Source organism: Coptis chinensis, unplaced genomic scaffold (genome assembly GCF_015680905.1).
Source record: "Coptis chinensis isolate HL-2020 unplaced genomic scaffold, ASM1568090v1 utg9485_pilon_pilon, whole genome shotgun sequence".
In the NCBI taxonomy this organism is placed as follows: domain Eukaryota; kingdom Viridiplantae; phylum Streptophyta; class Magnoliopsida; order Ranunculales; family Ranunculaceae; genus Coptis; species Coptis chinensis.
The window spans coordinates 198308-211659 of NW_028238195.1; the positions used below are offsets into that span (position 1 = coordinate 198308).

Consider the following 13352-nt stretch of genomic DNA (forward strand, 5'->3'; position numbering starts at 1 on the left):
AGTGTAGGCGTGTAGTGTATGTCAGAAACATTGTATGGGTTAGGTTTTGGTCACGAAAACAAAAGGGTGTTACCATTAGATGGGCCCTTTATCAAAATATATACATCTGTTTGTGGCCTATACAGTTATGTGCACTTTTTTTTTTTTTGGTAATCAAAGTTATGTGCACCCTGCAAACTACTGTTGTGTGTTTAAAACCTGGGGTACTAGGAGGTGTCTAAAGTCTTAATGGTGAAAAGGCACATTCATATAATAAGGCCATAACCGTTGACAACTCTAAACCGAAAATTTACTTTAAGTAATTCTCACTGTTCAATCTGTGGAAGTCTTTTAGATGGGCAGGAAAAGAAAGCCATTGTCCTTTAATAAAGATTTTGATCCAGTACTTCAAATCGTCCAATTAAGTTGATGCTTGGTCCAAATATTCACCATTCACCAAGGTGTGGTAGCATTGAATAGTTTACCCATTGCGAAAGCATATATGAGTACGTATTTCATTGTCTCTTTGTTCATCTACTGATGTCTTATCTTTTCTATTTGTGTGTCTGCAGCTTTAAATGGGTTCTGAGTTTTTTCACAGCTTGCCTTTGTCCCCGTTGTTGGATAGTTGTGATCCCATTGTATATGCACTCAGGATTTGGTCATTAGTGCTTCAGTATGTTTTCTGTTCCAATCAGACTTCTATTGCCTTCATGGTAATTTTTGTATCTAACATTTATTTCACTTTTGATTTTCCTTTAACTTCAGTTAACAGGATCTTCTATTGAGGATTGCATTAAGAAGCTCACTACTGCTAAACTCATAGAGAATTAACACTGCAACCAGTGTTGCCATAATTCTGCAATAAAATATTTATCAATTATAAAAAGAAATGAGGTAAGTATTGGACGTATATTATTTATCATTTTTTTTATGAAGAACACTAGCATTGTTTCCAATACACCAGTTTGTATTTTGCCCTCATTGAAGTCTATTTTCCAACTGTTGCACTTGCAACACATTGAGGGAGTTGAGTAGCCTAACTAGCTAATTGAAGTATGAGTCGCTTAACATGCATATTCTTTAAGCAAAAATTATTAATATGGACTCAGTATATAAGTATTCAAAGAGTATTTGAGTAAAATAGACTAAGGTCACTAACCTATATATCCTAAAATAGTAGTGGAGCAATTCCAAAAATTAAAGTTGTTGCCACTTGACTCTCAAAGAACCAACATTCCATTGCATTGTATTAATCAGGTTGAAGCCTGAAACCTGCCAAAGTACTGCGTGTGGAGTTGGGTGCTAATAACATTTTCAGATTGCATTTTCAGATTGGCGGCCAATAACCAAGGCAAGAATCGATCAAAGGACTATGCGACTAATGCCAGTCTGAAACAGATGTAATTCAGCGATGCAACTAACATCCATAATTTCTTCATTTTGTCGCCTCCATACAGATGATTTGAACAAATCATCACTCCATCATTTGAATCATTCAATCTCCATACACATGAAATAAGATCTACAATATATTGAAAGCTTTTAAATGGTAATCTTGCCACATAAACATTTTCCTGAAAGTTTTTATTTACACATTCAATTCACTCCACATATTATTCCCGACTAAATAGATCTATAGAACAAAATATTAACAGTGTCCAATGTATTTTTTCTAATTGTTTCTCAATGTAATCATTTCTAAATATAAAAACCAAAATGACATTTGTTAACTAGCAACAATTTCTTTCTCTGTCCAAGCTACCTGTTTATTTAAGCCGAACAAAAAAAAAAAAAACGAATGGATTCGCTCGATCATATTGAAGACAATGATAAAAAAAAGTTTTTCTTCTTGCATTTTTTTAAGATATTTTATTCTCCAATGTAGAATACCAACTATGTTGCACACCATGATATAATATTTTTATATCTTACAGGTAGTACACTCATATGAATCCAGCAAAGTTACTCAATCACATATAAATGCTCGACGAGATAATTACACAACCAGCAGCACAAAAATAAACTTCATCAACATATTACATATTTTTTTGGTAAATTAGTTTGTGGCATATGCACTAATAATTATATTCATTATATTACAGACGGTTAAATACCTCTTCGAATATATTTATTCGCAACATGGAAAAACAACAAAAATCGAATTGAACGAAGAACACAACTAGCGTATTGAAGTGTTTATTAATCTTAAACATGTTACACAATCCATTCAAACAAATGTAATATGTTAATATTCTAATTTACATGCGTTCATTCCTTTAATTTTCTCCACCCCCATTTTCTTTCCTAGCACGTGTGTTGCACGTGCTAGGAAAGAAAATTGGGATGGAGAAAATAAAAAAAATGAATGCATGTAAATTAGAATAGTAAATTAAAAACTGCAATAAGGAAAAAAAAAAAAAAACACTTCAATACGCTAGTTGTATTCTTTGTTATATTCGATTTTTGATGCTCTGCCACGTTGCGAATAAAGTATTTAAACGCCTGTAATTTAGTCAATATATAATTATTAGTGCATCTACCACAAACTAATTTAACCAAAAAATAGGTCCTAGGAAAAATGCTAGTGTTCTTCATTAAAAAAAAAATTGTTGGACTGGTATTAAAAACTCTAATATTGCTTATAATAGACGGAACTTCTGTATGTCAGACGTGCCATGTTGAATAAAAAGCCTCATCTACAAAATTGGGTTGGAGAAAATCAAAGGAATGAATGCATGTAAATTAGAATAGTAACATATTACATTTGTTTGAATTGATTATGTAAAATGTTTTAGATTAATTAATACAAGCCGAGGTCTGATAAAAAACTTCAATATATAAGAAAAAAACACTTCAATACGCTAGTTGTATTCGTTGTTCGAATCGATTTTTTGCTGCTCTGCCATGTTGCGAATAAATATATTCGAAGAGGTATTTAACCGCCTATAATTTAGTCAATATATAATTATTAGTGCATATGCCACAAACTAATTTACCAAAAAAATAGGTATTATGTTAATGAAGTTAACCTTTGTGCTGCTAGTTGTGTAATTATCTTGTCGAGCATTTATATGTGATTGAGGAACATTGTTGGATTCATATGAGTGTACTACATGTAAGATATAAGAATATTATATCATGGTGTGCAACATAGTTGTTATTCTACACTGGAGAATAAAATATCTCAAAAAAAATGCAAGAAGAATAACTTTTTTTTTTTATCATTGTCTTCAAAATAATTTAGCGAATCCATCAACTCTTTTTTTTTTTGTCGGTTTAAATAAATAGGTAGCTTGGACAGATACAAAATTTGTAGTTAGCTAACAAAAGCATTTTTTTTTTTTTTTTTTTTTTAAATTTTAGAAATTATCACATTGGGAAACAATTAGAAAAAATACATTGGACACTGTTAATATTTGTTCTATAGATTTATTAAGTTAGATATAATATGTGGAGTGAATTGAATGTGTAAATAATAGCTTTCCGGGAGATGGCTATGTGGCAAGATTACAATTTAAAAGCTTTCAATATAATGTGGATTTTATTTCATGCGTATGGAGATTGAATGATTCAAATGATGGAATGTTGATTTTTTTCAAACCATCTGTATGGAGGCAACAAAAGGAAGAAATTACGGATGCTAGCTAGTTGCATCACTGAATTACATCTGATTCACCCTGTTGTTAGTCGCAAATTCCTTCGATCAATTCTTACATTGGTAATTGGTCTCCATTCTGAAAATGTTATTAGCACTCAACTCTACATGCTCAACTTTGGTAGGTTTCGGGCTTCTACTTTCATTAACATAATGCAAGGGAATTGTGGTTCTTTGAGAGTCAAATTAAGTGTAATGATCGAGTAGTTAGCAACAGGTGCAGAGTGCATGGTGAAGGAGTGCTGAGGCATTATAAGCGTGATCCATTGTGCAAACTCACTATGCTATGCTTAGATGATTATAGAAACATTTTGTTAAGCAGCAACAATTTTGATTATAGAAACATCCATAATACAGATTGGTGTACTGGGAAAAATGCTAGTGTTCTTCATAAAAAAAAAATTGTTAGACTGGTATTAAAAACTCTAATATTGCTTCCAGTAGACGGAACATCTGTATGTCAGAGGTGTCATGTTGAATAAAAACCTCGTCTACAAATTTGTCTTAAAATGAGGTTCTCTTCTATACATTAGTTTCCTATCATTTAGTATTCTGGAGTCAAAATAAAGAGTCTCCATGTTCAACAAAATTTTCACAATAGATATAACTTGCCTATCGTTTGATTCCATGACTGAAGAAACTTCAAGCCAAGAAAATCAGTAGTACAAAAATTAGTTTATTTATAATAGTGCAAAAAATAAACAAACTATATCACACTTACACATGCAAGAAGGGAAATAATGAGACCGGAACCTAAGCGTATTGGCAAATCTATATTTTGATGCGCTTTCTATTCCCTAGGACCACACAACAAATAAGTAAACGATGGATATTTTCAATTGTTTATGTTTCGTATTATGATTTCCAAAATAACTATGCCAAAAACAAAAAATAAATAAGCAAATAATACTCAACCAAGATGTGCATTTTATATGCAACTTGAAGATGTTGAAAACAAAACAACTATCATACAGAACAAATAAAGACAAAGATAAACAATTTGGCTAGTAAACCAATTTATACGAACTTTAACTTGGGATAAGAGGTTCCAAGTTTTTGATGGGAGTTATAGACACTGGAACGAAAGTGAGAGAGTTATGATTCCTTTACAGCTTGAAAGATTTAATGGTGTTATAGGAACTCTTATAGCAAGTAACGAACGTACACTATGTTTTTAGTTAGTGTTAAAATTGAAGTTTGACTATAATTGAGTTTCCAGCCTATTCCCATCTAAGTATCCAATTAATATTTTAAGAACGCTTAGTTATAAAAGGGTGTATAACAAATATTGTAATTGACTATACGAAAATCATGGATAAACAAATTCAATCGGTTAACTAATACATTAAAGTCATGCATAGACTCCATTGGGGTGAGGAGGCAACAAAAACGTCTGAACATCATAATGTTGTTTGTGACAAATGGACCACTCTATGCTCATGTAACCTTTCACAAATTCAATACTGATGGGAAACATAAATTTAATCAAGACAGTTGATTTAATTTACAATCATTTAGTAGAGAACATCGCCAAGAGCCTGAATTATCTTTTTGTATTATAATGATAAACTCTTTAAGAGAACATGAACTCGTCTGTTTGCCTGTATATATTTTTTTTTCATTTTTGAATAAGCATGGGCTTAGGTTATTGACCCAAATGGTTTAAGAGAATTAAAAAAATGTTGACCCAAATGGTTATCTCGTGGAACATTTTCGTTAAGAGAATGATTGTCAAATATAATTAGCTCTTCCCCTAACATTACCCTTTACAGTGAAAGGGATCTCTGTTCTAGTAACAAAGTATGGTCTGACATTGTTGCATAGGACTACTCCTGGGGCTGGATGGATCAAGTGTAGCTTCCTTCCTTGCTAACCGTTTGGCTTCATGCCATGTATGAGTACCTAATCCTTCTCCTTCATTTCTATAACTTTCTAATTCCTCTTAGGCATCTTGCTTCCAGCTACCAAGGCATGACATTCTCTACAAAGCTTGAAGTGCTAGCTACTTGTGAATCAAGTTCAAGACATACATATACCCAGTTCATTTATATTAGTTGCTTTCTCAATGTACACCAGGAACTATAGTCATGCATTCAGTTCTGAAATCAGTCCATGAGTCCTGGTTCTCCAAATTAAGCATGCTCCGGCTAGGATTTGATGATCAATTGGGAAGTCCTATAGTACTAACATAGTTGCAGTTCGGGGGTTATGTCTGTTGGTTTGGCTTCGATGAAAATCTACCTAACTTGGACTTTCTGTCAAACTCTGGTTTAAACACTTTAATATCACTTGATTGAAGGTTATTTAGGAAGGCTACTAACCTAACCTTATCCCTCACTGAGAATTTTGGACATCAAGAAAAGAGGTTCAACTTACCTGTTAGGTTGTTTTATAGAACAACTATTTACGAAAATGTTGTTGCATCACTGTTGCATGGCAAACCAAATCTAATAGCCATTATTAACATCACTGTTGCATGACAAATCAAATATTATTTATTACTTAATCTACCAGGGCAATAACAAAATCACATGAGAGTTGTTTGCTGTCTCCAATGGTGCATTGGAACTCAAAAGCTCAACATTAGGAGAAGCTCATCACTTTGATGTCTCAGATCTCCTAAAGATAGACATCCGTTGCTTGCCAAATATAGCAATTTAATTAAGCTAATCCAGGCCTGGAAAAAGGACTTGTGGACAGTATATGGTTAATTGCTTTTGAGTAAATTTCACCTATTAAATAGACGGGTAACAATGAGACACATTCTCTATTCGTCACTGAAACTAACCTAAGACACAAATTTCAAACGATCTCAGTGACCACGTAGAGAAACCCAAACCCTGGGCATAACAGAACCTCAAACTAATTGGCAAAGAAGATAAAAACAAAAATATATACTAAAAGATTGAGTTAATGTAGAAGCTATCTACCATTCCACGAATGCAGAGGTAATGTAGAATGCACACGTGCCAAGATACAAGACGGAGACATTAGAGCCTTTATCATGAGAATTATCATCTTCAGTTTTTATAATCGTTTTGTTTGAATTGTTTGTTAGTATATATTTTTGTTTTCCTTAAATATAAACTTATTTTTGTATATATAATTAGAGAAATCGTCAGATGTACCTATAGTATGATCTGTAAAAAATTTCGTGGGTGAAACTTTTAGGTACCCTCTTGGACCAAAAGATTGGGTTAAAACCGAAAATAATGGAACTAATAAACCGCGGCAAGTTTTCCCATTATATATAAGATATAAGATAAGATATTAGAAATTTAGAACAGCAGCTGTAAAGATTGTCTTTGCTTCTTTTTTGAAGAAGTTATATTCTGTTAAACAAAAATGCCGTGTCTATAATCCATATTCCATTTGTGAGGCCGTGTACATACCGTCAATTGTATGCTGGCAGTTGTTCTCAATTTTTTTTTTGAGATGTCAAGGACAATTCCTACCCATGGTGGCATTATACATTTATGACGATTTTTAAAGCGTGATTGCAAATTATGAAATGATATGATCTTTCCCCCTCAAATTTCATCTCTTTGTTAGCTTTTGCATCTCTATATGTCCTTATACCTATGTAGGAGAGTAGTTTGGTTAATACAGAATCAGCATGTGTTTGTTGGATTTTTTTTTTTTTTTGGAATTCTAGAGTGTTCTTCCCACTTTTATGTGAAAGGTTATTTACGAAACTTAGGTCTCAGCAAGTTGTTCACTTTCTATATTTGTATGCAAGTGTTCTTTCTCCCTTGCATTTTGCATTTAACTGAAGTAGCCAAGTAGGTTAAGTGAATGGTAGTATATAGTAGCTACAGTGCATGCATATTTACATACTACTACTTTACTTTCAGTTTATGGCTAATTTCTTAATTGATGTCTAATTCGCTTTGGATTTTAGTTGATGAGGTTTAATTTGACTTTAGTCTCCGTAGTTTTTGGTAGATGGTGGATCCCTTCTGTTTCAATGGTTGATTATTAGTGACTGTAGATTAGCAGCATCTAGGTTGAATCCATAGATATTCATTTGATGTCACAGAACAATGTCCACACACTAGAACTTGTTTGGACCCTTATGAACAAGCAATATCCATTCTTGAAAGGGCCTGTTTCAGCTTTAGATGAGGATAATCTAATACCTTGTTATGGATTTGGAGATGAATCAACACATGATAAGAAGGTATTTATTATTTTGTTATTACTGAAATTACAGGCCACACAATGGCTTTGATGAAACACTAATGCGGTTGCAATTACCCACCGGGCACTGTTGCCTCTCTCATTTCTTCCCCTACGCAAAATTGTTTTGGTGATTGAACTTGAAAAATAGAAAATTTTGATGTGTATCTGATCTTATTCACTGTATCATCTTCAAAGCTTTGGAGAGCCATGCTGGTATGTTACAATGTACCGAGCTTACTCAATTATATTTGGTACTTTGTTCATTTCACAAGTAACAATCACACTAACATTGACCTTTGTTATTGCATTGTGGATTATTCAGTTTCTTTTAAAATAATTATTTTCATCGTGTGTTTTTTATTATATTTTTTCTTTTATCTGAAGGGAAGGAAGTATATTTTATCAGTGAGTCCGTAGTCAGATGATCATACATGAAGGTTTAATGGCAACCAATCTCTATGTCACAAAGGTTAAGGTAATGTCATTTGAATGTCATCATTTTCAATGGTTGCAGATTAATGCATATCACTTGATTTTTTTTCGTAATGGGGACTTCTTCAATTCAACTCATTTACATAAAGCTGCAACATTCCATTATTTTTTTTTTTGTCGTCCGACTTCTTGGCTTTTTATTGTTGTTTCTTTTATTGAAATGAAGTAATGATCATTTAGAAAGTTCTGTTTATATTTGAGTTCCTCAAAAAAGTATACGCCATGTTCGTTTACTCTTTTGATACTTCTGTGATTGCCAAATTACTCAGATCAAGCTGTTTATTACTTAGTAAACGGCTTGAACCTCTGTAATTGTCTGCAATATTAACCGGCCTCTTCAATTTTTACAAATTCATATCCTTTGTAAATATGTTGGTCTATCATTTTGGGACACTCATAGTCTGAATCTATTTATGTAAAACTCATAGTCTCAAGTAAAACTCTAAAAGCCATGTAACATTGACACTTCACATTTCCAAAAGAATTTGTGCCAGATACACTGAGACTCATGTTGGATGCAGACATGATGGTGCATATGATTTTAGGTTCGACTTATTTCCATCCTAAGAGACGAAGATGAAGAAGAAAGAATTGAGAAACAAGAAGAGAGGTGAGAAACTTTCTAAAATTTAATATAGTGACATTTGGAAGAGAGAATAAGAGGTTATTAGAGAAATAGAATTCTCTCCGTTATGGTTACCAGTGGACTTGATCTTTGTTCTTGGTTAAAATAGGTTAGCTGGTCCTGAGATGTGAGAACTAAATATATCACATGCTGAAATTGATTAATTGGAGTTCGGATCAGCCAATTTCATAATCTGAGTACAGAGTATTAACCCAGTCGTGTCCCTTAACCAAGTGCTTTCAAGATGTGTAGCGAAACTTTGTACCCCATGTCAGACAGATACAGGTGACCATGTTGGACAACGGTACACGTTCCTGTGTCAATGTCACTTTCACTAAAATAAATCTCAGGAAGAATTTTCAAAAAATATGTCTGCCCTTGGAATATGCTAGTTCATATTTAAGTCGTGTCTTCAGGTTTAACCACCAAGTTATAGAAGTAATTGAGATTTTTGCCTAAAATGTTAAGATTGTTAGAGTGGTTGATGCTACGCCAATGTCGTATCTGGTCCTCGTGGCTCAATAGTGATTTTGCGCATGGGATCTTGTGAATTGTGATTATGTCATTATGGAGCTCAGTGATATATTGCAGTGCACGGTGCACCTATGATCCTTATAATACATATACTGAATAGTTGTGCTCCACACCACATGTAGGGTGGATATACTTCAGAACCATGCACTTGCAATGGTATTTGAATGTGAAAGTTGTTCTGTCACAGAAACCATCAGTTTCGATTCAGCCATTGAAGCATGTCGGGATTTTCCTCTCTCTTCGTCTACCTTTCGGATTGCTTGTCCAAGATTGGTCTCATCCATGTGCAGTGCCGCCTTGCAGCTAGATTTGTTTAATCTGTTTGGAAACCTATTCTCATAGGGATGTATTTAGCTATTTTCTGAACTTTTCAACAGAAGAAGACCCTTTTTAAAATAAAATGCAGCTATAAATTGTGTCTAGGAGAATTGATTACGCCACTCCAACTTGGCAGCTCCAAAGCGTTTAATTGATGTTTTTTTCATGATGATTTTCAAATACTTTTTGTTTTGTATTATTTTTCATGAGGAGCTCCTTCATTGTGGAAAATTTATTGAGATAGACTAACCGTTTTATCACCTTGCAGGTTATGGGAAACCATGTTGCAATTACAGTGGGTGGATCAAATGGTCATTTTGAACTCATTGTATACAAGCCGTTGATTGCTAGTGCTCTTGTAAGTTTTGTTGTTGAAGTACTGTAGATGTTATCATTATTATTCAAATAGGTGGAACATTTAATGAATAATGAGACGTTGCGTGCATAATGAACCTTTTTACTTCCTTTTTTTTTACTGTAAAGTGTAAACAAGAGTTCTATATTTCTTTTTATGCCGCCTCACTTGGGTCGTTTCTTCACCTAGGAGGAAGAAGTCCTATTATTTTTTGTCCGTTTAATCTTTCCTTTTTTTTTTTCTTAAACCTGACATCTTTGGATGACTTCGTTGACAGTCATTGAGGTTGCTAGGGGATGCATCTGCATCCTTTGAAAAGAACTGTGTAAGGGGTATTGAAGCAAACAGGGAAAGGATCTCAAAGTTACTGCATGAAGTAAGTTTAATTTCATTAGATGAAGAATTTCTTACTGTAATATTGAATTTTGGAGTAACTTACCAGATTTATGTATTTATTTATTTTTATTTTTTTGATCGGTAAAGTATAATTTTATTAATGGGGTATAACTAAAGATATACATAAGGATGAGATATCCTCCATTACATTCGCATAGAAAAAGAAAAGAAAAGATTTGTGTATTTATTTACATATTCTTTATGGCTTTGCAGTCATTGATGCTTGGTACGTCCCTCAATCCTGTAAGTTTCCATTCAGTAGTTGGTACTTAATTTAGTTTGTTATAGTATTTTTTTATTTCTGGGATGTTATCGATACTTTCTTCTTATCCCCCTCTGTCCACTCTTCCAGAAAATTGGTTATGATAATGCAGCAGCAGTTGCCAAGAAAGCTCACAAGTAGGGAACTACTCTAAAGGTGACAATTCTCATCACTTTGGAATGTCTAGGAAACATAAAATATAACCTGTGAATCTATCCTGGACTAATATAATTGACGATCATAAATTATATGGGGAATGTTTGCACAAGATGGTTCTGGAAAACCTTGGGTTCACATACGTTCTCCTGTGAAGGTGTTGGGAGTGTGTGTGTGTGTGTCTTCGGTTTCTTGACCTCTCAAAATTTATATTTACAGGAAACGGCATTAAAACTCAATGTGCTTACTTCTGATGAGTTTGGCAAGCTCGTGGTTCCTGAGAAGATGATTGGTCCGTCCAACTAAACGATGAAAGATTTTGCTGGACTTCGATATTTCCCCTCTGACTTCAGAGTAATTGTCCTGAAGTTCCATTTTTTTCCTCCTGTCTGCCCTTTCAAACTGTTGGCAGTGAATGGCGAGAAGCAGTGCTCAATACTAGTATGCGTGTTTCATGTATTTTCTATAATTCTTTAGCTGATTTTGACAAGCTTGTCAGAGCTCATGCAAGTCATCCTTGCAATTGATTGGGATAACAATGGCAGGTCCATTCACCACCTTGTAAGGGGAAATGAACCAGAGGATATAGGATAATAAATTTCCAAAGATAAAGAGTGAATAAACTTTTATTAAAAATGGGTAGCTGCAGTGTACAGAAAGTATGAGATGACTAGAACAACTACAGTATTTATCTATTCGAGGATAATGGCTATACCACTACTACTTCCAGTTTGGCCTTTTGTATCTCTTATTGATTAAATTTCAGCTTTTGTGATATGGAAATTGTGGTTGGGAATGCGTCTATACAATTGAAGAAAGAAAGAGATACAAACTAAATGCCCATCTGCCATTCTGGTGACAAATGCTAATCTGTGTCATGACTCGTGATAGAATTGGTCTGGTTCAAGCTTGTATTCCATTTAATATTTGTATGTCAAATAACGGAGCGGTTGAAGTTGCAGAATCAGGTTTCCCTCGTCCCAAATCTTGATATTGCTTCCTCCTGAGCACATTTAACTACAGAGCTCTCACCAACCTTACACCGAAGTGCTCCTGATGGATCATTACCTATATCCAGAATCTATGAAAACATCCCAAGTGATGTGATGTAGCAATCATCAGCCTTTATCGAGTTAGGTGCCATAGAACGAGTCTTTCTTGGCTCTGATAGCATTCATTCGATTCAATTCACGCAATACTGTTCATGTTAATACCGTTCCCACTTGGTGGTTGTTAGGACCTCCACCATTATACTCGATGGGACTTCACATTAGGTTGCCCAATTTCGCGCCGCGCCCAAGCAGAGCTTAACTACAATATTCTTACCAACTCTACGGTGACGTTAGAAATTGATGGATAATTGCCTTTATCTAGGATCCAGAACAACTTCCTAAGAGAAGTGAGACCAACCCATGGCACAACCGTCACCCCTCACCAGTTCACCAGCCTATGACACATTTTTTATATACCTCTCTGGTCATACCCCATGGGATATCAAATGAATGTTACAATGGATTTGAGGTGCCTCAGTGCCTGATCTGTCAGATTCATTCTTAGGCGGATGAAGTTATAAACCTCTTGTACAATGTTATATTACTTTTAGGTAAGTAGATATTGGTTGTGTTTGGTTCCTAAAATCAAGTTTCTGTGGAATATAAGAGTTAAACTCTTCCCTCTTATTCTATCCATCTCCCTTAAGCTAGCAAATTATGAAAGCAACTTGCCTTGTGTTATTTGATAAAACTAATGACGTTCAATCAACACCAATTCAGCCAAATTAAATCATACTTGTTTTTATTTTTTGTTTTATGTTGAATTTTCTTCAAAAAAATTTGGTAAGATCCACCGAAGTGGGTAGCCTTAACCAGGTGTGGTAACAGGTAAGCCCGAAGGCTGTTCCCGTCCCTGTCAGGGGAGATGCCAACCGTCTCTCCTTTCTACGAACACATACAAAAGCTGGTTGTAGTGTCATGATATACCTCGATGTGTATCATTCCGTGTTCGATGTGGGACTAATAGACCCCCCCAAACCCATCCTTAACACCAGAGAACATCCCACACAGTCAGTTTTTCTCACTTGCTTGTATGCCTGTGTGTGTCCGCGTTCGCATCCGTACAACATAGGGTGCAAGCACCTGAGTGAATTTGATTCCTACTGAACATCTGATGAAAAGAACATATCGGTTTTGTTTGATAACATGTAAATATAGCACCCTATATTATTTTAGCTATCTAGTTTTTTACCATGTTGCGTGCAAATTGGTTATGATCCGTTTACATTACGGGAAACTAATGTGCACAACTTGATTGCAGTTATGCGTGTTTTGGCAAGCGGGAGATGGGCAAACTGAAGAGTTTATTAGTGAAATTAGGTCGACACTAGGAAGCTCTCATT

General features: G+C 34.5%; 1 protein-coding gene and 1 non-coding gene across 3 annotated transcripts; one reads left to right on the forward strand and one right to left on the reverse strand.

Moving 5' to 3' along the window:
• Positions 1-7642: 7642 nt before the first annotated feature.
• On the forward strand, positions 7643-11732 carry LOC147472619 (fumarate hydratase 1, mitochondrial-like). Of its 2 annotated transcripts, XM_086588483.1 has the most exons (7): positions 7643-8032; positions 8204-8294; positions 10057-10146; positions 10421-10519; positions 10753-10782; positions 10892-10957; positions 11177-11732. In XM_086588483.1, exons 2-6 carry the CDS (start codon positions 8241-8243, stop codon positions 10940-10942), a joined length of 324 nt encoding a protein of 107 aa, XP_086444609.1. In that variant the 5' UTR covers positions 7643-8032; positions 8204-8240; the 3' UTR covers positions 10943-10957; positions 11177-11732. The 2 variants fall into 2 exon arrangements, with proteins under 2 accessions (XP_086444609.1, XP_086444607.1); XM_086588481.1 differs by lacking the exon at positions 7643-8032 and having other exon boundaries at positions 8080-8294.
• Positions 11733-12781: 1049 nt separating this feature from the next.
• On the reverse strand, positions 12782-12904 carry LOC147472620 (U6atac minor spliceosomal RNA). The gene has a single exon (XR_015210761.1). It is a non-coding gene; the product is annotated as a U6atac minor spliceosomal RNA (small nuclear RNA).
• Between the last annotated feature and the right edge of the window lie 448 nt (positions 12905-13352).